General features: G+C 46.7%; 1 protein-coding gene across 1 annotated transcript; it reads left to right on the top strand.

The window, feature by feature from the left end:
• Positions 1-105: 105 nt before the first annotated feature.
• LOC115141200 (protein FAM110B-like) lies at positions 106-20,974 on the top strand. Its single transcript, XM_029679928.2, has 2 exons — positions 106-378; positions 16,681-20,974. Exon 2 carries the CDS (start codon positions 17,467-17,469, stop codon positions 18,850-18,852), a length of 1,386 nt encoding a protein of 461 aa, XP_029535788.1. The 5' UTR covers positions 106-378; positions 16,681-17,466; the 3' UTR covers positions 18,853-20,974.
• Positions 20,975-25,798: the final 4,824 nt, after the last annotated feature.

Below are 25,798 nucleotides of genomic sequence, written 5' to 3'. Positions count from 1 at the left end.
ATTCTGATTCAATCTTACCTGGCCCTGGAAAATAAAAACAAGGTCAATCACCCACCCCGACATAAAGGCTGAACAGGAGTCAGTTTGCACAACGCCCTACCTGCCCACTCCCCATTGTGGCACGGAGTTGCGCGGCTGCTACAACGTAAACTACCCAGTGTTCTGGCAGTCTGCGCAGGAAGCGGACGCAGCACAGCAGACAAGAAGCGTGGAGCACTAGCGGTCTGTCAGTCCGACTATCTGCCGAATAAAATAGGCTACACAAGAAGCTGAGCAGATAACCACTCGGACAGATCCATGTCCCGTCCCAGTGGTTGAAAGAACAGAAATAAACGAGATGACACCTTCACATGCATGAAGAGCAACACACAACACAAGGTGAGCATGAAATTGATTTTTAAATGGATTGAGTAGCACAAAGTTATAATGTCCGTTTATTAGCCTACTGTAGATCTTATTACTAGGTCAATTACAAACAAAATAGGCTCCATCGTTTTGAGGAGTGTTTTCCTTCAGCGTCGAAATTCAATCGTGAATGAATAGCCTTGAGCATTGACAATAATTACTTCCATATTATTTACGGTTTAATAATTTACAATAATTACTTCCATGTGATTTACGGTTTAATCAACTATGATCTGAGCTGTACATAATGCAATAAATTATGCCTGATCATATGTGGATAAATGGGAGAATAGATTCGAACTTAGCTTGTTTATAACTCTGTTGTAGGCTATTCTATTAAGTTACTGAATATTAAAGGAAATTGCCGAGAGGAGGTTTACTGAATGGTGCTGGAGCGCACGCTGGACACGTGTCCCTAGGCAATGTAACAAGGTGAATTCAGTGAGTCTTGGCGGTGCCTTATTCGGATGAGAGGTTATTTTGCTAACGGGTCAGAAATGCCTCACTGAGAGGAACATTTTATTTATGCCTGTTTTATCATGTTAGAAACGGGAGTATACAAAATTATGCACGCATGCTAGAGTTGTCCTCACCATAACTAAACGCAAAGTATGCTACTTTCAAGCCGGGTGCACTGACTTGGTATTCTTGGATACGCATAATTGTGCATCTATTTTAGGCAGTGTGCCAGTCAATTTGTCATTCCAGATGGATAGGCTATACCCTCACATGTAACATGCCTTATATAAACTGCAAGCACAAGTAATGTATTTTTGTGCATAAAGTGGATTGTGTAGTGCTACATGGCATTTTAAAGGTTAACTGTCAGCCTGGAGGCCAGCGCTGTTGGAGAAGTTGACATGTACTATAATTCATCACATGACATGTAACCTATACATGAAGGCCCCTCGTCTGACTCACCGTGAACTGTTCTAGTCGTTAAGACTGCCGTTTCACGACTACTTGTGACTACGGTCGCGATAAAAGTGAGATCGGGTGAAATTACTTCCTGATAAGATTGAACATCCGCGCGCTGATTGGAAAAGAGGCATACTACCTTGGACCATAATATTTTAATCTGGATAAAAACTGGGGCATGAGAAGAAATGATGGATGAACTTCAAACCATCTGATCTCGTTCTAATGCTCTGTCATTTTCCATGAGTGAGTGCAATGTTTCATTGAGTTTTACTGAGTTACAGTTCCTATTAAGAAATTCTTCATTTTAAATAAATTCATTAGGCCCTAATCTATGGATTTCACATGACTGGGGATACAGATATGCATCTGTTGGTCACAGATACCTTTAAAATAAAAATGGGCCTCACAATGGGCGTCGGGATCTCATCAGTGTTTTTGTGCATTAAAATTACTATTGATAAAATGCAATTGTGTTTGTTGTCCATAGCTTATGCATGCCCATACCATAACCCCACCGCCACCACGGGGAACTCTGTTCACAACTTTGACATCAGCAACCCGCTCGCCCACACAACGCTATACACGTGGTCTGTGGTTGTGAGTCCAGTTGGACATTCTCTAAAACAACATGGTAAAGAAATTAACATTAAATTCTCTGGCAACACTTCTGGTGGACATTTCTGCAGTCAGTATGCCAATTGCACGCTCCCTCAAAACTTGAGACATCTGTGGCATTGTGTTCTGTAAAACTGCACATTTTAGAGTGGCCTTTTATTGTCCTCAGCACAAGGTGCACCTGTGTAATGATCATGCTGTTTAATTAGCTTGGTGATATGCCACACCTGACTTGTGGATGGGTTATCTTGGCAAATGAGAAATGCTCACTAACAGGGATGTAAACAAATTTGTGCACAACATTTGAGGGATTTCTTTTGTGTGTGTTTGGAACATTTCTGGAATCTTTTATGTCAGCTCTTGAAACATGGGACCAACACTTTACATGTTGCGTTTATATTTTTGTTCAGTGTATGTTGCCTTGTAGCCATTGTGTGGCATCTGTTTACCTGCAATGGCAACATTTTATGTGGCCTCGTGCAGGTTGTAGTCTAACCTGGATTAGACATTAGGCCAATGGCAATGGATCTATAGGGAAGATATTAGGCACTGATGAGCCAAATAAGTCCCCTAAAACACGAGACATGGGTGGAAGACAGCGCTACCTGAGATCTCACAATAAGGCATAGCCAGCAGGTAGAGGAGCTCAAATCAGTGGTTCTTCAACAAGGTTCTTATGCAATTTTACCACACAATAGGTTTTGACTTGTCTTTCGTATCTCACAGTCATTATTGGGTGTTGCTCGAGTTCCTTTAGACTAGGGTTGGGCCAGAGCATTGTGTGTTTTATTCATCCCCCACCAACTCTTTCTGATATTTGGAGATAGTAGATCCAGACTTGCAGAGTGGGGATTATTAGTGTGGAGTCATATACCACTGAAGGCCAGTCTAAATAACCTGGAGTACTAGACCAAACAAAGGGCACTCCTTTGTCTTGCAACCACAAACAAACTTGCTGTGGTGTGTGTGTGTGCGTTTGTGTGTGTCCATAGAGCAGCCTGTTTCCCCCTCCGATTATATAGGAGAGCAACAGTGGTATTTTTTAATCATGCACTGTGGTAACTTTGTGGTGTTGTTCCATTTTGACAGGCTGTTGCATGTTTTAAGATACGGACATGGACAGCTGTGCAAGTATATCATGCAGTAGTGATGATGCTGATTCACTTTTACTTCATAGCCAGGGACCCGACATGATCTCCCCCGCCGCAATGCAGTTAGTTAGATTTTTTTTTGTATGACATTACTGAGAGATTACATTTACATTTAAGTCATTTAGCAGACGCTCTTATCCAGAGCGACTTACAAATTGGTGCTTTCACCTTATGACATCCAGTGGAACAGCCACTTTACAATAGTGCATCTAGGTCTTTTAAGGGGGGTGAGAAGGATTACTTTATCCTATCCTAGGTATTCCTTAAAGAGGTGGGGTTTCAGGTGTCTCCGGAAGGTGGTGATTGACTCCGCTGTCCTGGCGTCGTGAGGGAGTTTGTTCCACCATTGGGGGGCCAGAGCAGCGAACAGTTTTGACGGGGCTGAGCGGGAACTGTACTTCCTCAGTGGTAGGGAGGCGAGCAGGCCAGAGGTGGATGAACGCAGTGCCCTTGTTTGGGTGTAGGGCCTGATCAGAGCCTGGAGGTACTGAGGTGCCGTTCCCCTCACAGCTCCGTAGGCAAGCACCATGGTCTTGTAGCGGATGCGAGCTTCAACTGGAAGCCAGTGGAGAGAGCGGAGGAGCGGGGTGACGTGAGAGAACTTGGGAAGGTTGAACACCAGACGGGCTGCGGCGTTCTGGATGAGTTGTAGGGGTTTAATGGCACAGGCAGGGAGCCCAGCCAACAGCGAGTTGCAGTAATCCAGACGGGAGATGACAAGTGCCTGGATTAGGACCTGCGCCGCTTCCTGTGTGAGGCAGGGTCGTACTCTGCGGATGTTGTAGAGCATGAACCTACAGGAACAGGCCACCGCCTTGATGTTAGTTGAGAACGACAGGGTGTTGTCCAGGATCACGCCAAGGTTCTTAGCGCTCTGGGAGGAGGACACGATGGAGTTGTCAACCGTGATGGCGAGATCATGGAACGGGCAGTCCTTCCCCGGGAGGAAGAGCAGCTCCGTCTTGCCGAGGTTCAGCTTGAGGTGATAAAGCTCATTGTGATTCTTCAGCGTTTGTGTGCACAGTCCTGGCAGTAGAACCTCACATTCAGTGGCATTCTCTATTCCTAGTCGCTCTTTGGAGATGAGAAGGGGTGATCTTTGGCCGTGAGGACAGGAGCCTGGCAGATTTAGGATATTGACCAGTGTATTGTGGAAGGTTATAACCCATAGACAACCTTGCCCTGTCATACAGATAATTGTGTACTTCTTTGATGTATTTGGCCTTTAAAGTTCATCCTTAGGAAATGAGCTTTGAGATCTGCTGTATATGGGAACAGCAGTATGCGTCATCTCTTCCTATGCTCATGGCTCTCAGTCTGCGGGAACCAGCAGTGATCTGACTTACACTACCTGCAAATGAACAGTCTGGCATCATGGAACAGTTGCTTACGTCTGTAGTGTATTTTTGACCTATGGCAGTGGGTTCACACACTGCTAATTTAGCTGCTGTAATAAAGGCTGTTGTCTTTCTTTGAAGTTGATCCCACCAGAGCAGACAGGCAGGAAGATGCCCTCTGCTACGGCAGACCCAGAGGCACAAACAGAGCAGAGAGCAGGCAAAGCCAACCTCCAACAGCAGTCCGGAATGGAGCGATGACAGGAGCCCTGACATCATTAGGATGACTAACATTAAATGTAACATGGGCCGGGCCTCCGCGGTGTTGGTGGCAGCGGTGGGATCCGGGACTCTGACTGACCAAGCGAGGACTCACAGCGGCGGTCGAGTCGGGGTCAAAAATGTCACATTGCCCACAGTGACGTTTTCTGGAGGTTTGTGTGTGTAAATGCATAGCCACGTGTTCATCCAGCATCAAACGTTATACACACATTGCATACTAGACTGACAAATAGCAGTTTACATTTACCCGTGGTATGCCATTGACACATGTGCCCTGGTGTAGGACCGGGCTGAGCCACCTATGAGACAGATCGTCCTTTCAGACTCCTTCTTCATTTCTCTCTATCATTTATGTTTGCACTCTCTTTCTTTATAGACTCTCCACATGTATAATCTGATTGGTGTTGACCCACATCAATCTGAACTGCTGAAGTACAGTGGAAGCCACAGGGCCTTTCATGGTTTTAGTTCACAATCGGCCCCTCATGTGTTTCTTACCACTTAAATTTCATGAAACCCACAGTCACATTTCACTGAACTCTTATGTTTTCTCTGACAGACCAGTCTTGTAATCAGTCATTTCCCCAAATGAAAATCATTGGTTTGTGTGTGTCACATTGTATTCTCCAAAATTAAAATCAAACATTTGTTTTGCTTAATCCCTTTCCTGTTGCGTGGTTGCCGTGTACCGCCCCCTAGTTACAGAAGGTGAAGCCCCCTAGTTACGGAGCAAAGCTCAGGTTCCTAATTAGAGGGTAAAGGGTCCTGTAAGTGACATCACCTTCCCCCTGGCGCTATGAGTGTGTGGGTGCCTGTGTGTGTGTGTGTGTGTGTGTGCGTGTGTGTGTGAGAGAATAAAAGGCAGCTGGTGCGAGACATTTGACAATCACTGCTGTGTGAAACTTCAAACACCCTCAGTCTTCCCACAAACTGTCAGAACCGGAGCTTATAATTTGACTTTATTGTTCCTGTTGCCTGGTTTGGCCGATTGTTACCACCGTCTGTGGGAACTTCCTCACCAGTGGTTCAGGGGAACAAAATATTCAAAAAGAGGAACTTGTCAAGAGACGGCCTTTAAATGAGTTGTGTTTGTGAAGGTGCTTTTAAGATACCTAGCCTCATCCATATAATTCTTTACGATATCGCAATATTTTGATTCACAATATCGCAATATTATGTTTGTGCTAGTTGGCTGTACCTGCCCCAGAACTGTATTATTCCTTCATAGCTTGTTCTCAATCTTCTTTTTAAATAGTGAGCAATTTGTTATCAGCTATTTTATTTCCATGACTGATCAAAACGTCTTCTCATGGCTCTCTCTTGTCCCCCTACAGCAGACATGATGAGCAATATGTTTGGATCATCGAATCGCAATAAAATCGCAGTGTCAAATTGAAATACGTATAGAATCATGAGAATATCATATTTACCCTCATCTAGTTTCCCCCATGGTTGACTCCTTCATTCGGTTCGGGAAATATCCCCCCAAAAAGAAAAAAGTGGTCGGCGCTTGGTGGGCCTCTGTAAACGTGGCATGTTTTCGCAGGGAAATATGAAAAACACATTAGCTGACATTCTCTCTTTTCCTCGGGGTAAGTTGAAAGGTAAGCTAATCGAGTCGTATTGGTTTTTCCGTTCAGTCGATAGCTGTGTCTGTCACATTGGTGGTGTGTTGGTGATAAGTGACTGGTAGCCTACATTGTAGGTCAGTACATTGCATTCAGGCCATGGTTCATCCATAGTGGGACAGATAGCAAATCGATCGAAAGTGTGAGGCTGTGAGTGGTGGCAGTGGGTGTCCTCTGGCACAGTGATTGGCTAGGATGTATCAGTGTGTTGAGAGATGACATGTTTGGTCAGAGGACACTAGGAAGGCACAGTTGGAGGAGCCTCACCCCACCACCCATGACTAAATGATAACCCTTTACTGCCTCTCCAGCACTTGGATGATGCTACAACAGACAAAACATCTGGTTGGAACATCCCAGCGACGTTGTCAGACTTCTGTGAGAATGTTTTGTGGTCCCCGTTATTTTCTATTTAGAGAGCGAAGAGGTTGTAAATGCAGACACCCTCATGTTTAGACAGATCTTACACACAAGTTGCCCAGCTGTGCTAAACGTGTAGCATCTAAATAGTTTGCCTTTTATTAAGTAGATACATGGTGACATGAAAAACTGCAGCACTGAATAAATGTATTTTGTGTACTAACACAAAGTGGAAAGAGAAAAGACATGAGCCATCTCATGTTGTTGGACATTCCCGTACAGGCTCTGGAAATTGGCCGCATGCCTCAAACTCTCTTTTAACACCACGAAACCACTCGAAACCGGCATATGCTGTTTCAGAGAGGGCGAATTCTTCCGACTTATTGAAATCAAACATCTGGCTCGTCTCCAGCAAGAGCTCTAGCTAGAGCTTTCACACCAGCTGAGAGCTTAATGAGGGCTCACTCTGGGAGAACAGCCTTCATAACTTAACACTCCAGGGGCTTTCGCGATGTGCCCAGATTTATGTGTGTGTATAGCACTATGTATACAACCCCAGGATGGTGTATTTGGGAGGTTCGGAGGGGGGGTCTCTGGTATCCAACAGGGTTCTTTCTCACACACACAGCATTCAGCAGTATATTTGACAGAGGGTTCGTTTTATTTAGTCACATAAAGACATGTTGGCGTTTATAGGTGTAACAGTGGTGGTCATTGCTTAGAATATGTACACAAATCCAGACCTGGTTTGGAGGCACCACATACCTGCAGAGAAGCCTACTGCCCCCCCAAGCAGGCACACACACACACACACACACACACACACACACACACACACACACACACACACACCCCACCCCAGTCTACCACCAACCTCTCCCATCTCCCTTTTGACCGCAGCTGCATTCCCCAAAATCCTGACCAGAAGGACTATAGGTCTTTATATAGGCTTTATATAATACAATTTTTCAACATTTCCTTGATAGGTTCCCCTTCCAAGTGCACGTTAGTTCACTCGTCGACAGTGAGGCATCATAGTAGAGGCTTAACATTCCACCACTGAGCTGTAGACAGAGAGTGGATCAGGTGTCACTATATTGTGGCACGGGTTACCAGGGAGTCAGGGGCTGGGACTGGTTCCAGAGGTGCAAAATGGAACACAGGTTGCATCCATGGCACTAGCTTCCACTAGGGCCAGGGGTGGGTGGGGCGGGACGGGGGGGGCGAGACGGGACGGGTCTAACAAGTCAAAGTTAGGAGTAGTTCTCCATTGGAAAGATACAAATGTAATACTGAAAGGCCAATGAAGAGAGCTATGTTTTTCTGCATCTGTAGAATTGTCCATGTGGGCAAAACACATGCTTAATTGTATTTTTCTGTGCATTAGGCCTAAAAAGTGTAACACACAAACAGTCAGTATTGAGTCATTGGGTTACATACCGTAGGTCAACTGTGCTGTGGTTATCAGCTCAACCAGGAGGGTGCCTGCTCCTGCTGGCAGGAAAAAAAGGGAGTCGGTTTGATCTGTTGATAAAAGTTAGAATAGTCTAGGAAGTCTGGCCGTCTTATCTCAACCGTTTCAACCTTTATTAGCTTTCCACGGGTGTGAGAGCTGATAAGAGGTTGACCAGGGCCGGCAGTCTTGCACCTCCTGTGCCACAATCAGGTAGTCCGTGTCTCTTGAGTAGCTAATCAAGGGTGACTTTTTTTTTTAAGTGACGTTCCGTACTTCAGGTTTTTGCGATTGGCCTCGGACTTGAAGGACTTTCCAAACCTTGAATAAACTTGGACTAGGCTAATATAAATAGTTGACTTATAGACTGTAAAGTGGTAATGACACGGAGCAGAACATATTGCGTTCATCTCCACGTCTGTACAGGCTGTCTCTATTTCGCACTTATAGGCTTCGACGCTCCACTCACTGTCTTCCAGTGATTACCATTGAATGACAAAAGAGCCACATTCAGTGAGTTAAGTGGGCATCTCATCTATTTTATGGTTGGAGGAGGTCTAGTGAGGTGGCGGTCCCTTGTGACCTGATGCCCCCTTGCATGACAGTGGAAGGGTCTGAGGTACCCCCCCCAACCATACATCAAGTAGCTAATGGCCTGATGGCACTCGAAGCCTCACAATTGTGATGGGATTTACGGTGTGTCACTGGCTTTGTTTGTTGGGCCAGTGGAGGGGTGTTTATCCCCCTGGCTCCGTCTCTGTTATTTTTTTATTGTCATGTTTTGGTTTTTTGTCCTCCCCCAGCTAATGAGATGGAGTAGTCCAGGTCTTTCCCTTATTATCTACTAGACCCAGAGAGAGAGCCATTGTTTAGAGCCGTTAATAATGTAACTTCTGTGGCTCTAGTCTGTGGCCCTAGAGGAGCCAATTCTCTGTCCATCCTTAGAATACACCCTCTAGAGATGTTTCTGTAGTGCTGGTTAACGACCTAGGAGGATTGAACCGTTAATTTGGACCGTTAATGGTCATAGTCTTTATGTTCACACATGGCGCTGTCGACCTGGGCATGTTGTGCATCCATAGAGTCTACAAACTCCGCAAGAGAATCCTGAATAGGTCCTGGTTAAAATGAGTGCAATGGTGATGGTCTTCCATCTTCTGCCTGTTTCATCCTACAGAGAGGAGCCAGATGTTTCAAAAGACAGGAAGAAAAGGGGAATGCAGGGGAAAGAGAAAGGAGAAAATATAGGGGTGAAGACTGAGAGATAGTTCACAGCAGATGCCCCTCGTTTATTTGACAGGTAAAAAAGAGGGTCAACACATTTTAAAGTGCTTCAAAGGTGGTCTCTCCGAGAATTGATGTACCTCTTATCTTGTGTTTATCGCTCTGGATGCATATTTCAAAGTGGAACTTCTAAACTGAGGACAGCCGGTTTCCTTTGGATATGCTATGTTAGCTCTGGACTCTAGCTGGTTCATTGGTGGGTAGATGATGAAGTCCTCATGAACCAAACAAACACTTCCTGGGTTTGAAATCTCTCTTCCCCACCAGAGTAATCAACAGAAATCTACTGGCACTCTTTAACCCTTCCTAGTCAAATGTCTTTGCTTACTCATATACACTGCTCAAAAAAATAAAGGGAACACTTAAACAACACAATGTAACTCCAAGTCAATCACACTTCTGTGAAATCAAACTGTCCACTTAGGAAGCAATACTGATTGACAATACATTTTGGATGCTGTTGTGCACATGGAATAGACAGGTGGAAATTATAGGCAATTAGCAAGACACCCCCAATAAAGGAGTGGTTCTGCAGGTGGTGACCACAGACCACTTCTCAGTTCCTTTGCTTCCTGGCTGATGTTTTGGTCATTTTTGAATGCTGGCGGTGCTTTCACTCTAGTGGTAGCATGAGACGGAGTCTACAACCCACACAAGTGGCTCAGGTAGTGCAGCTCATCCAGGATGGCACATCAATGCAAGCTGTGGCAAGAAGGTTTGCTGTGTCTATCAGCGTAGTGTCCAGAGCACGGAGGCGCTACCAGGAGACAGGCCAGTACATCAGGAGACGTGGAGGAGGCCGTAGGAGGGCAACAACCCAGCAGCAGGACCGCTACCTCCGCCTTTGTGCAAGCAGGAGCACTGCCAGAGCCCTGCAAAATGACCTCCAGCAGGCCACAAATGTGCATGTGTCTGCTCAAACGGTCAGAAACAGACTCCATGAGGGTGGTATGAGGGCCTGACGTGGGGGTTGTGCTTACAGCCCAACACTGTGCAGGACGTTTGGCATTTGCCAGAGAACACCAAGATTGGCAAATTCGCCACTGGCGCCCTGTGCTCTTCACAGATGAAAGCAGGTTCACACTGAGCACATGTGACAGACGTGACAGTCTGGAGATGCCGTGGAGAACGTTCTGCTGCCTGCAACATCCTCCAGCATGACCGGTTTGGCGGTGGGTCAGTCATGGTGTGGGGTCACATTTCTTTTGGGGGCCGCACAGCCCTCCATGTGCTCGCCAGAGGTAGCCTGACTGCCATTAGGTACCGAGATGAGATCCTGAGATCATATGCTCGTGCGGTTAGCCCTGGGTTCCTCCTATTGCAAGACAATGCTAGACCTCATGTGGCTGGAGTGTGTCAGCAGTTCCTGCAAGAGGAAGGCATTGATGCTATGGACTGGCCCGCCCATTCCCCAGACCTGAATCCAATTGAGCACATCTGGGACATCATGTCTCGCTCCATCCACCAACGCCACGTTGCACCACAGACTGTCCAGGAGTTGGCGGATGCTTTAGTCCAGGTCTGGGAGGAGATCCCTCAGGAGACCATCCGCCACCTCATCAGGAGCATGCCCAGGCGTTGTAGGGAGGTCATACAGGCACGTGGAGGCCACACACACAACTGAGCCTCATTTTGACTTGTTTTAAGGACATTACATCAAAGTTGGATCAGCCTGTAGTGTGGTTTTCCACTTTAATTTTGAGTGTGACTCCAAATCCAGACCTCCGTGGGTTGTATGTTAGTGTTTATTTTTTTGAGCAGTGTAGCTTACCTCTCGCACCATTTCTATTTGAAACAGTAGCAAAGTGAACAATAAATTGAATCAGTTGTTTTTGAATTAGGCCTGTCCTCTGAGCTGTGCAGTGGGATACATATAGGCCTTTGCTTTTGGTTTATCAAACCTGGGTCATACTCATTAACCAAGTAGGCCAAATAATACCATTGATTAAAAGCAAAATTGAGTGAGCCGAATCCATTTGCAGCCTGACACAAAACATCTGCGTGGAGCTACGTGGAGTGCCTGGCTAAGTCTTCCCTGCAGGCGGGCTAGTAGCTTCACAGACAGAGAGGGAGAGAGAGGGACAGACAGGGGGGGGCGACGACAGGGTGGGCGGGAAAACAGAGAGAAAGAAAGCAGGAGAGAGGGGGGGGGGGGAGAGACAAATACAGCGAGAGAGAGAGAGAGAGAGAGAGAGAGAGAGAGAGAGAGAGAGAGAGAACGCGAGAGGAGGTAGAAAAAGATGAGAGATGGACAGTGACACATGAAAGCCAGGGAGATGAGAGGTTAATAACTACCCATTGTGAGAGAAGGAGGTAGTCTACCTCACTTGCTTTGGCAATGTTAACACGTGTTTCCCATGCCAATAAAGCCCCTTGAATTGAATTGAATAGTCAGGGCGGGAGCGGTGGCGATGCAGTGTATTAGGAGGAACGTTCTGCTGTGGCCGTCACACGCATTTTCAAAAGAGAGAGGATCACAGTAGAAGGTGCTGGGTACTAATTAGTCTCATTAGAGTCAATGGAGTTAATGGAGGCTGTTGTCTGTGTGTAAATACAGGTTGGGTCCCCTCGCTCTCACTGTGTGTGTGTGTGTGTGTGTGTGTGTGTGTGTGTGTGTGTGTGTGTGTGTGTGTGCGTGTGCGTGTGCGTGCGTACGCGTCAACCTGGTCTACTGACCTCACCCTGTGTTTTCAGATCCTACCTGTTTTCTTACCTTGTGGCTTGAAACCTGTCTATTTCTAAATCTTCTCTCGGTTATCAATCACCGTGTGTGTCCAGAAGAAATATGAGCAAACTTGAATTTGGGCCACTCTCTGGTTTGTAAGTAATAAATAGTGTCCCAAACAACCAACGGCTAGCATTGTGATTCACACTGATCTATGCATTGTTCTCAGTGATAGTACTTACAGTGCTCAGAGCAAGAGAGAACCTCTAATCAGAGACTGGCTGGCTCTCTTCAAACGGCCGTTGTCACATCCAATGAATACAATGCCTTCAGAAGACGTTTACATTTCAAACAACAAAAGGCATTCTTATGAACACAGTCAATCTCAGAGGGGAGCACGTTTTTTGAACTTGGCCTTAGTGGAAAACGGCAGTGGTTTTCAAAAGATGTATGGTCTATGGAGTTATACTTTCATATTCTAAACATTCTCACTTTTTTTGTCATATACCGTGATTCTGTTAATATTTGCTTAACACTTGACTCCAACATCCTGCGGTTAACCGTTTTGTCTTCCATTGGTCAGAACTAAAACCAGGATCTACTCCATGCCACAAACTCTATAGAACTCCTATTCAGATTGAACTGACACATCCATGGAGGGTCAGAGGCTGCCTGTCATCAGTGCCCCATGTTTGAGTTCATAGGCCAGGCACTAATCTCGCTTTGCGCTCCAGTGGCATGATCCTGCCCCTTGAAACGGCAATCCTACTGTCTGCTGGAGCACATATCCCCCCCTGAAAGAACGGTGTGTGGTAAATATGATGCCCCACCACCACCTCCACCACCTCCACCACCGCCACCCTTAGTTCTGCTACATGTTTCATTACCCAGTTTCATTCTGTAGTTACACTTTATCGGATGGTCTGGATAGTCCATCTGTAGATGCAGATGGTCACACTATCAACAAACGAGGCAACTGCTTGCTAAGGTTAGGGTTAGGTTTAGAATATGGTTTAGGGTAAGGGTTATATTTAGAGTTAGGACCAGGGTTAAGGTTAGGGTTAAGGTTTAGAATATGGTTTAGGATAAGGGTTACATTTAGAGTTAGGACCAGGGTTAAGGTTAGGGTTAAGGTTTAGAATATGGTTTAGGATAAGGGTTACATTTAGAGTTAGGACCAGGGTTAAGGTTAGGGTTAGGTTTAGAATATGGTTTAGGATAAGGGTTACATTTAGAGTTAGGACCAGGGTTAAGTTTAGGGTTAAGGTTTAGAATATGGTTTAGGATAAGGGTTACATTTAGAGTTAGGACCAGGGTTAAGGTTAGGGTTAAGGTTTAGAATATGGTTTAGGATAAGGGTTACATTTAGAGTTAGGACCAGGGTTAAGGTTAGGGTTAAGGTTTAGAATATGGTTTAGGATAAGGGTTACATTTAGAGTTAGGAGCAGGGTTAAGTTTAGGGTTAAGGTTTAGAATATGGTTTAGGGTAAGGGTTACATTTAGAGTTAGGACCAGGGTTAAGGTTAGGGTTAAGGGTTAGTAGATACAGTAGTTGGTTGAAATGTTACTGATAGTCTGTAGATCTAGAGCATCTACAGATGGACCATCCAAATAAAGTGTTACCCTGTCTGTTTTTATCCCTGTTTTTATCCCTGTCTAGGCTCTTTCCTCTGGCACCTGTTGGGCTTTGTTCCGGAACTTATTCCAAACAATGGGTACCTTTCCCGGCCTTGCCTGCTTGACATCTGGAAAGTGTAGCCGTTCCCCCCTCCTCTCTAGACGGAATTTATAGTAGTAGGCCTTCTAGGGCTTTTGACAGCAGGGCAGGGGGGTTGATGTGAGAGAGGTGTGGAGGTTGAACGGTAGAGAGCCAACCTAAACGCAGGAGGTAGGGAGGTAAGCCCCCTTTTTATGTCATGGTGCCAGTAATTAGCTTTTTCACCAATTCATAGGACTTTGTGTTAAGTCTTGGGGGTTTGTTTCATGATCATTAGGGTTAGGATCCTTATGGAAAGTACTTGCTGTTCGCAAAGTGCCTCTGTTTCTTTGTTATTGAACCGTACCAACATACTAACCTTATACTGTTATGTAATATGTACACAAAACCCTTTAAAAACACCACAGACATAGATCCTTTTCCTGCCAGAAGGAGGTCACTCGTTGTTCTGCCACTTTGTTTTTATATCACACCTCAGGCCATTCTGAGAACAATACCACTCTGACTCTCCAGCAGTCACACAGCAGAAGGAGCACATTTGGTTTTCTGGGCCAGTTTCTAAATACTTTTTGAAGGAAAGTAAATGAAAAACAGCTACCACCTGTGCTCTCAGGTTTTTGTAGCAGTTTTGGGGTTTACAGACAAGGTCTTTCTACTGCTATACCACAGATGGAAGCCTGTGTAGGCTCTCGAGTGGCGCAGTGGTCTGAGGCACTGCATCTCAGTGCTGGAGGTGTCACTACAGACCCCGGTCTCGATCCCGGGCTGTATCACAACCGGTCGTAATTGGGAGTCCCATAGGGCGGCACACAATTGGCCCAGCGTTGTACGGGTTCGGGGAGGGTTTGGCCGGAGTAGGCTGTCATTGTGAATTAAGAATTTGTCCTTAACTGACTTGCCTGGTTAAATAAAGGTAAAACAAAAATGAATGTGGGCTCTCCAAAAGGCCTGATAATCTGCAAACCAACTCTGTAGACAGATACAACTGAATTTACTGGGCAGGGCCTTATTGCCACATGCTGACACACACACACATACATATATATACACATGCATGCAAGAGCACACACATACACACACGATAATCATGTTGGGATTCTCTATACCTATAAATACTTTCTCTGCGCCTTGGCTTAGGCTCCCTATCCCGTTATAAACACACAACCTCGTACCCTCCCTTCCTTACTCCCAAGTCAGCGCAATGCGTGCCCCTAAAAATAACACGGTCTTCTCTTTCTAGGCAACATGCCATTGAGATATGTACCATTTTCAAACAACTCCAGTTACTTTTGGTTTCAAGTTGAACTTATCTTTCATTGGGGCTTTTGGAGAGCAAGCTTGTCCCACTGCAACTGTGAGAGAGTTATTGCGTTGGAAGTGTATTGGTTTACTTAGCAGGGTTTTTATGCAGGGTTTTTAAATATTGATGGTCTTGTGTTAGTGAAGTATTCTGTGCAGTTGTTTAGGACTGCAAATGTGGTGTGCAGAAGCTTTGTTCAACTCATCACAGCTGATTATGCAAATTTATATTAGGAGCGATGCCTCTTTCCTGTCAACCTTGCATGTTGAGGAGCAATCGCTTAGGGAGATGTGTTGAGCTCCTTTCCCCTTCTGCACGTAGACACACGGACACATTCTCTCACAGCTACAGGGTGTTAGGAATATCAGTGCAGAAGTATGATTGCTAAAATGAACGTAGCCTCCAAGATATTCAGTTCCTCGTCAAAACTTGGATTGGCATGTTTTGTGTATTCCCAATAGCAGTCAGCTCAGTGCATGCGTGGGAGCTTGGCCCAGCTCTTTCCTGACCGACACAGGACTCATTCCAGCTCTAAAGAGTGTGACATGAGCTCAGTGTGAGCTTTAGGGACCCCTGTCACTCTCTGCCATATCGTCTCTCTCTGTTTCTCTGTCTCTGCTGTCCTGGAGAAAAGCAGGCCGTGCTAACACCTCTCTCTGTTTCTCTGTCTCTGCTGCCCTGGAGAAAAGCAGGCCGTGCTAACACCTCTCTCTGTTTCTCTGTCTCTGCTGCCCTGGAGAAAAGCAGGCCGTGCTAACACCTCTCTCTGTTTCTCTGTCTCTGCTGCCCTGGAGAAAAGCAGGCCGTGCTAACACCTCTCTCTGTTTCTCTGTCTCTGCTGCCCTGGAGAAAAGCAGGCCGTGCTAACACCTCTCTCTGTTTCTCCGTCTCTGCTGCCCTGGAGAAAAGCAGGCCGTGCTAACACCTCTCTCTGTTTCTCTGTCTCTGCTGCCCTGGAGAAAAGCAGGCCGTGGTAACACCTCTCTCTGTTTCTCTGTCTCTGCTGTCCTGGAGAAAAGCAGGCCGTGCTAACACCTCTCTCTGTTTCTCTGTCTCTGCTGTCCTGGAGAAAAGCAGGCCGTGCTAACACCTCTCTCTGTTTCTCCGTCTCTGCTGCCCTGGAGAAAAGCAGGCCGTGCTAACACCTCTCTCTGTTTCTCTGTCTCTGCTGCCCTGGAGAAAAGCAGGCCGTGCTAACACCTCTCTCTGTTTCTCTGTCTCTGCTGCCCTGGAGAAAAGCAGGCCGTGCTAACACCTCTCTCTGTTTCTCTGTCTCTGCTGTCCTGGAGAAAAGCAGGCCGTGCTAACACCTCTCTCTGTTTCTCTGTCTCTGCTGCCCTGGAGAAAAGCAGGCCGTGCTAACACCTCTCTCTGTTTCTCTGTCTCTGCTGTCCTGGAGAAAAGCAGGCCGTGCTAACACCTCTCTCTGTTTCTCTGTCTCTGCTGCCCTGGAGAAAAGCAGGCCGTGCTAACACCTCTCTCTGTTTCTCTGTCTCTGCTGCCCTGGAGAAAAGCAGGCCGTGCTAACACCTCTCTCTTTTTTCTTTTTCTTTTTCTCCCAGGGGACTGTGAGTGCAGGTGAGGTGAGGACAAGGACAAGCCCTTCATCTGTCCGTCAACGTCCGAGTGTCCCGGTGCCGCCCACTCTCAGGTCACCTCAACCGCGACGGCGGGCCGAACAAATAGGAGTCTCTCGAATCCAGCGTCCCTCAGACTGCCTGCCTTCGCAAAAGCAAATATTTGAAGCCATTATATCTCATTTCCCAGGGCTAACCTTCGGTGAAAAGATCAACGGAAAAGGAGTGATCGCTCAGAGAGAGACGGACAAAGAGAGAAAGAAAGAAAGGGGGAGGGTGAAAAATAGTAACCCTTTCAAAGTGAACTCTGCCTGCTATTTCTGCTGCGCTGTGGGCAGGAGAACGTCCCATTTGGGAGTGCTTTTGGCCAGTGGCAACAGGATTTCCCTGCACCCTGCCCATTTATCCAAATGCCTGTGTAAATACTAGATAGAGATATCAATTTGTCTGGGCTCCAACAGTGCCCAGAAAGAGACTATCTATAGCTATAAGCTATCTATAGCAAGCTCCACATCAAACTTGGCCTCTGTGGTCACAGAATTGCTACCTATTTATTTCCTCAGTAGAGAGATCCAGGAACTGTGAGTGAGAATGGGAGCTGCTATGTCTTTAGTTCTGAAGCAGAAAGCTTACTGAAAAAGTTCACACTAGACTAGAACTTGAAAGGCACAACAATAAATCCAGGGGGACACCTTTCGCCACTAGCTGCAGGAGAAGGCAGCCATTTTGGGGCTGCTGTTTTGATGTCTTTACCTGAAAGGGTGGAGCACCATGAAACCGCTAACACCCATAGGATCCCCCTCACCTCTGAGGCTCCTTAACAAGGGCCCGGACTACCTGCGTAGGCAGATGGAGGGTGGGGGCCAGGGCCGATCGATCAGCGCTGTAGAGAGACTAGAGGCAGACAAGGCCAAGTACGTTAAGAGCCAGCAGGTCATTAACACCAAACAGGAGCCTGTCCTGGTGCCCTGCACACCACCTCCTCCACACCGTCGTCCCCTTACCGTGCCTGGGAGTCTCACCCCACGGCTGCCACCCCGCCGTTCCTCTGCCCCTTTCCCCACCCTGACCGGCCCCCTCAAAGTACGAGACGAGAACGAGAATGATGACTCGAGGAAGGAGAATCGGAGGACGTCGGTGGATGTGGAAGCACGGAACAGGAGTAACGCCAACAAGGTGTCCCCACCCAGCCCCAGGACCCCAAGGACTCCACCCTCCGTATCCCTGATAGCCCCTCACAGTGCCCCCATCCTGAGGAGGAGCACCGGTAAGCGCATGCTGCGGCCTGACTCCCTGGTCATCTACCGGCAGAAGAAAGAGTGTAAAATCCTGCCTAGTGGTGGCGTCATACTGGGGAACTCCAACATGGAGATAAAGGGGTACAACTTTGTCCGCCGCCTCTTCCAGGGCTCCATGCGGGAGAAGAGTGGCGGGGGCGAGGGGGACACCCAGAAGATGGTGATCAGCGAGGAGAAAGCTCTGTCGCGGGATGGTGACTCACACATGTCCTGGACCAATGACAAGGACACCGTGGACGGGGGACAGGGAGGGCCGGGTAGCCGGAGATCCAGTAAGACGGACCACGAGCGCTCACCGCTTCCCAGCCCTGGCTTCAGCTGTACACCGGAGCGGACTAAGAATGGTGTTAGCTGTGTTAGCAATGGCACCACCAATGGTACCAGAAATGGCAATGGAATCACCAAGGGCAACAACGTGAGTGACCACACTGACAACGAGGCGGACATCTGGAAGCGGGTGCCGCCACCACCACCACCGCGGCGGCGTTCAGGACTACAACGCTCCAAGTCAGATCTGCTTCTGCGATGCTCAGTGGCGTTGTCTGACCAGGAGCATTTCTTTGACTACTGCGGGCTGGACCTGGACATGGTGGACCGGCTGGGGCCTGAGAACTTCCTGGGTGGGGCCAGCGACGTAGACACGCTCTCGTTGGTGCTGAGGAGCATAGGGGGAGGGTGCGGTGGCTCGGAGCCCAGCGAGTTCTCCCGCCACTCAGGAGAGGCGGGGCTTTTCCAGGAGGAGGTGGCCGAGAAGCTGACCACGGGGGTGTCAATCATCGAGAGGAACGCCCGTGTCATCAAATGGCTCTACAGCTGCAAGAACGCAGCACAGGAGGGGCCCAAAGAGTCCACTGTTTAGACATCACTTCTCTAAAAGAAGACATGTTCCCCTATGACTGAAGGACAGAGACTTTGTTATTGTACTGTAATCCTTAGTCTTCTCCCAGGTTGATATGCTGTATTTATAGGTCCTATGGAAAGTGAGGGGTGTAGATGGGGCTACACCTTATTTTCGAGTGGAATCATTTACCCCTGAAGATGTTAGTGTCAGTGAGTGTGTGCGGTTGTGTTGGATATGGCTGTCCCACCCACTCCCTATCCTAACCAATAGGTATTGTCAGGTCTATAGTGACTGACAGCCTCCCCTAAGCTCCGCTCTGACTCTACAACACACAATAAGGCGCATCAGTGAGAAAACAACAGGCACAGATGAGGCTGTATTTAGCGTCGTGGACGCACAACAACACAACCCTACACTCCTCTCTCGAACAAATTCATAATTTAGATTGGAAAACCACCGTTTTTTTCTAAACTGGAGTGAACCGTGAGTACCTCATTCCGAACTGTGCCCGTTTAGTTTGTGTGTTGCCTTTTTTTTCTTCTTAAACGCGGGCGTTGGAACAAACACGCGAGGGCCCCTGTGGGGTCGTTAATGCACTGAACTGGACGAAAAGTGAGAGAGGGAGGAAATGAGTGAGAGAGAGAGAGTGGAAACGAGTGAGAGAGAGAGGAAACGAGTGAGAGAGAGAGGAAACGAGTGAGAGAGAGAGCTAGAGAGAGGAAACAAGTGAGAGAGAGAGGGAGTCGCTCTGGATAAGAGCGTCTGCTAAATGACTTAAATATAAATGTAAATGAAACGAGTGAGAGAGAGGAAACGAGTGAGAGAGAGAGGAAACGAGTGAGAGAGAGAGGAAACGAGTGAGAGAGAGAGAGAGTGGAAACGAGTGAGAGAGAGAGGAAACGAGTGAGAGAGAGAGAGAGAGTGAGAGAATGAGAAACAGCTTTATAGGAGACTCCTCTCCAATTAAACACTGAGCATAATACTCTAGAGACAGTACTTCCGCGACAGTCGTATTAGACAAGGAGGGACGCAGGGTCGGTTATTTTGATCCCACAGCACCTCTGAACCCCAAAGAGCGCTAACTCTTACACAGCAACTACTGACCACTGATACGTTAGTTGTGACGCAATTGTGATTGATTTTGACAGCTACAGCTGTGTGACTGGCTGGCAGCGAACTCTGCATTGCCTTATTATCTGTTGCTACTGTGTAAGCTACCTTGTTGCCATTGCAGGATAGAAATTAAAGTGTGATAAGTTATTTTTACTGGATAGCTGGTCAATTCCTTGTGGAAAAAAAGTGACTTTTTACTTCGCTACCACAAAATATTAACTTAAAAGGGCATTTTAAATTCCTCACAAACACAGATGTATTTTGTTGCTGTTGTCATGTAACATATTTCACCATAGTAGGTGTTCAAAGTGTAAGGGACCATGAGCTATCAGGTTGCCAAATATTTGAGGGTGTCACCTTCACAGAGCTGACGTTTCCAGAGTCCCCCAGACTCCCTCTGGTTTGAGGGTTGGGGTTCCTCTCCCCTCTGGGGCCAATGGTCATCTGGTTCTCCCCCACAGGAGACCCTAGGCCTGGGGGAGGACGGTAAGGGGGTGAGAACTCCCTCTCTCTCCCCTCTACCTTTTTAATAGCTGTAGATCCTGCCTCACTTCATCAATCTGTCAGTGATGCCCATTTTTATTGAAATGAAAACGTCACCTTGATCAGAGTTCTCCCAGGGATACCTCTGAAAAATTCACTGAGGTTCCGCGGGTGGTATGTGCGGGTTAGAATGTGACACGGAGAGACAGAGTCATTGGGTAGAGTAATATTGGACCTGAGGAGGGTCACATGATAGGCTATGTAATAAATCAACAACCAATCCCCTTTTAGAGCCATGGTGTTTTCTCTCTGTAAGTAGCATAGCGCCCCAAAACAACTGGACCCCCCCTACCCCCTTTAAACTGGATTTGTGTTGCAAACTCTTCGGAGAAAACTGTTCTCTTGCATGTTTACAAAATGTCTGTACATTTTTCGATCTGTTTTATTTTCCGTGTATATGAGAGGTTTTAGTTTTTACTCCAAAGAGAAGTGTGTATGATGTTGTACACAGACAATTTTAAGAATAAAGTTATATTTGTGTGAGAAAAAAATGTCATTGTTTTATTGTTTTTGGCTCCAGCTCCAGTAGACATAAACAAGTATACAGAAACCATGAAGCAGCACATATTTATACCACATCAACACCACAGTGAAGCAGCACAAACTCTGTCTGACAGAAACAGTACATGATGACTTCATCCACTCTTTAACATTGCAAATCATAATTTTAGTCTTAAGTCTTACAAACTTGTCTCACCATTTTGTGGGTACAGGCAACCCGTTGTTTACAGGAGGCGAATAACTACTTTTGAGAAGAAAGAAACTCCTCTGTAAATAGCGTAAGTTGTTTTAGGAATGTCTGATGGAAAAGAGTGAGTGAGTCAGTGTTTTCATGTTGTCTGGCCCTTTTAATCTTTGCTGTCTCTTTCCACCACCTCACATCTCATTTTTCACATTAGCTCAAGAGGCTGCCTGTGGTAATCCTTTTTAGCATTCTGGGCATATAGAACCCCTGAGTGAGTTGCAACAGGTCCTGTTTACAGACAACACAAAGGAGACTGTGGCCTGATGCTATTTCTAGGTGGTCAGGCTGAGACGTCCGTGGACAACTGCTACCTTTTCTCCGTTTCTGTCTCTCTCTTTTTCTCTCTCTCTCTTTCTTCCCCCTCTCTCTCTCTTTCTTCCCCCTCTCTCTGCCTGTATCTCTCTCTCTCTTTCTTCCCCCTCTCTCTACCTTTCTTCCCCCTCTCTGTATTTCTGTCTTTGTCTGTCTCTCTCCTCCAAATCCTTCTCCCACCCAACTCTCTCTATTTCTCTCTCTTGCACGCTCTCTCTCTCTACCTTTCTTCCACCCCTCTCTGCCTTTCTCTCTGTCTTTCTCTCTTTGTCTGGTTCCTGGTTCTCTCCTCCAAACGGTCTCTTTCCTCCAAATCCTTCTCCCATCCAACTCTCTCTATTTCTCTCTCTCTCTTGCACGCTCTCTCTCTCTACCTTTCTTCCACCTCTCTCTGCCTTTCTCTCTGTCTTTCTCTCTTTGTCTGGTTCCTGGTTCTCTCCTCCAAATGGTCTCTTTCCTCCAAAACCTTCTCCCATCCAACACATTCTCTCTCTCTCTCTCTCTCTCTCTCTCTCTCTGAGGAGAACAATAGGTACCCTGTCTGTCTGTGGGTGTCAGTCAGGGCTGACTACAGAGCCTGCTGTTACATCCTGTCATTGGTTCGTAGGACCAGGTTTTTAACACATGTTCACGTCTTCTGGGATAAACAGACTAAACACCTAGTTGCAGCCGTCCGTTTGAATTTGATGGCATCAAGTTGCATTGAAGGAAAGGCATTGCCACCAAATGTTGCTTTTCCAAATGTGCAATACTACAAATGAAAGGTTTCCACCTGTTAGACATCAAAGGGTTTCTAATGTGACTGGCCTGCGGGAAGTAGGTGATAACCTGGCAGGGATCTACCATCCACGGCTTTGATGCTGATGTGGGTCTTTCCTAACGTTAAACTTCAGGGGGCCTTGCAGAGAGCCAAACCAGACCTCCGACACCATGTGTTTAGCCAGCACCACCATATCCTTTCTGGTAGCTGCCCTGATTTTAATTCGAGGACTGGTTCAGCGGTAGCCTGGTCCCAGATCTGTTTGTGCTGTCTTGCCAACTTCTCTGGTCATTGTCATGCCAATGACAATAGGACTTGGTAAGATGGCACAAGCAGATCTGGAACTAGGCTAGATCAGGAATCACTGAGAATAAGAAACACTGAACTCTTGAACCCGCCCAGAAATGTGCTAACAGGCAGTCTCCAGACATACCTTATGAATGTGACATCTAGTCTCCAGCACCCGTCTCTATCTATCTGAGGCTGTCCTAATATGGACACCGTATCAATCAATAATTCAGTCAAATTAATTATTTAAGCCCTTTTTACATCAGCTGATGTCACAAAGTGCTATACAGAAACCCAGCCTCAAACCCCAAACAGCAGACGTAGAGCACGGTGGCTAGGAACAACTCCATAGAAAGGCAGGAACCTAGGAAGAAACCTAGAGAGGAACCAGGCTCTGAGGGGTGGCCAGTCCTCTTCTGAGATTATAACAGTACATGGCCAAGATGTTCAAACGTTCATAGATGACCAGCAGGGTCAAATAATAATACACATTACAGTGATTGTAGAGGGTGCAACAGGTCAGCACTTCAGGAGTAAATGTCAGTTGGCTTTTCATAGGCGAGCATTCAGAGTTCGAGACAGCAGGACCGGTAGAGAGAGAGAGTCAAAAACAGCAGGTCTGTTATTCTGGTTATTAGTGTGCGTTCTTGCACTGTTGGATAGTGATTCGGGCTCTGTGTTTTTCCTCCTTGCACTCTGAATAGCAATGTGTGTCAGGTTTAGCAGGGGTTGTGAAGTGTGTCAAATCTGGCCTAGTTCTTCTAGGCCAGCAGCTCCAGCGTGCTGCAACCGTCCACGCTTGAGAGGAGCCCAATTCATGACTCACAGAGAGATATAGAGAGAGAGAGGGATGAACACACACCGGAGCATGCACACATGCATGTGCACACACACACACACACACACACACACACACACACACACACTTACACCAGAGCATGCAATCACAAACACACACACACATCGGGGCACAAGATCACTATGATAGAACTAGCACATGGCACAGAGACGATAGGCATTCCTGAGGCACGTTTTCCTAAGGGATGTCTTAGGCAGTGACAACAACAAACTAATGGGGGAAGTTAGTTGGAGGCCTCAAATGGTTATGGGTGTGTGCGTGTCTGTGTGTCCTGGCAGTCAGAGAGCTTGGGAACAGAGGGGTCGACACATGACCACACAGTTTGTTATAGCTCAGGCCCGAGGACCCAGTGACACAAACCTGTAGACAAACCTCCGACCGACTGAAAACGACAACTCCATAACAGGGGGGAGAAACGACTCAAACATATGATTTATCTGTGATTTATGCTGGCACGTGCACATATTAGTATATACCCGTGCCCTTTGACCTCCCAGTCACTAAGTGCCCTTTCCGTGTGGTGGTATATTTAAGAAAAAATCTGTATACAGTTTTTGTTGTTGTTGTTGTTCTGAACCTACTGCCCCCAAGTCGTTGTGACGTCGTCAAGTTCACCACCCCCCACCCCTACCCTGTCTGTGTCCGTTTGTCTTCCCTGTACAGAGCTCACGTGTACCCGGTTGTGCCTTTTTCTCAGTCTGCCCTGTATGGAGAATCTGCATACCCAGTATCCAAACATGCATGGCTTGTGATGCCAATCATTTTGCCTAGCTGTGGATTGTGAGTAACCCAATAACAAGGCATAGACTACAGTCGGGAACGCACTGCATATCTGTCAGTGAACAGCATGGAGACAAAACAGGCTTTCGCAATATTTCAAATAAAATTGAGGGGAAACACAGTTTGGAAAGCAAATGGATCCTGCTGAAAAGAAAGGACTCTAATCTGTCTGCTGTAAAAAAATATACATATGTATATTTTATAAACTTCCAAATCGGCGTATTGAGCGAACATTGTTTACAAGAAAGAGAGAGCCCAGTGAGCAAACACTGGTTGAATCAACGTAGTTTCCACGTCATTTCAACGAAATGACGCTAAGCCAACGTGGAGTAGACGTTGAATTGACGTCTGTACCCAGTGGGAGGCTTTTGGCATGAGCGCATTGGCCAAGCCAGCAAGTGAAAAGATCTGGATTTATGTGATTGATGAGTCATGCTGTAATGTAGGCTACGGTATATTCCAAGGGTTATATATTGGAGTTAAGTAATGTAGTTCCCAAAACCTGATCAGATTGATTCCAATGCCCCAAACTACTTACATTGTTTACCTACAGAGAGAGTAAGGAACACACCTACCTCTTCCACCCACCCACCCATTCCCCATACCCAACCCTGTCCCTATGGAGGTTTGAAACCTTATACCCTAAACCTATAGATGGGGTGTGAGTGGGGGTGGGTGGTGGTTCAGCTTCAGTGTGCCCCCTCCCCTAACAAAAAACATGGGATGCTGGAGCACAGGAGGATCCAATGGCTCCACCAGGTCATAAATCAGAAGACAGCCCTTTTCATTCCCCTCTCTCATGTGACCTTCGCTCCCTGGGGTCAGGGAGAGGAGGTATAGTGCGCCCCTGTGGGAAACCTGACCAGGAGACACCAGCACACACAGCTAGCTCCTCTCCACAAGATGGATTGACGTCAGCAAAGACAACGACGATGGGGGATGGAAGGGGTTTGGGTTTGGCTCGGGTGGAAACTTGCAGGAAGAGCAGAGTTTTATGTGTTTTATTTTCTGTATGTGGTTGTGAGTTCAAGGGTTGGCTAGTTCTTGTTGAACCGAAACCGAAACCAAAGGTTATTGAGATGCTGGTGCGTTGGCTTGGTTGCAGTCAGGAGTTTTGGAACTTTAGTAGGCTTAGTCAAAATGTCCCACTCAGACTCAGTAACACCCCCTCACACTCGCTGCTTTCATCAGCTGTGAAAATGTGATCATGTCATTAGTGACAGCTGCAAAGCCTCAGGAGTCAAAGTTGCAAATTACAATACAAACAGTTTAACTAAGTCATCCAAAACATGTCATATAAAAGTGGCCTGATATTGACTAATTTAATCTAATTCCATGTTGTTTCAGTGATGTTTTTACAGTGACTGAGAAGACCAAGGACCATGGGAGGTTAAAGCATAGGTGGTGACCAGCTAATGCCTTATTACTGTGTAATACCCTTAGCCACATCGTAATACGCTGGCTAGCTACTACAATACGCTAATGGCATTACCAGACACAGTAGCAGAGGATAGAGTGCCAAAGGAGAGAGGTGAGAAAGTCATGAGCAACACTGTGCCGGTGA

This window comes from Oncorhynchus nerka, linkage group LG14 (assembly GCF_034236695.1).
Source record: "Oncorhynchus nerka isolate Pitt River linkage group LG14, Oner_Uvic_2.0, whole genome shotgun sequence".
NCBI lineage: Eukaryota > Metazoa > Chordata > Actinopteri > Salmoniformes > Salmonidae > Oncorhynchus > Oncorhynchus nerka.
Note: the sequence above shows the minus strand (reverse complement) of the source record. Positions and strands in the feature narration are given on the sequence as shown.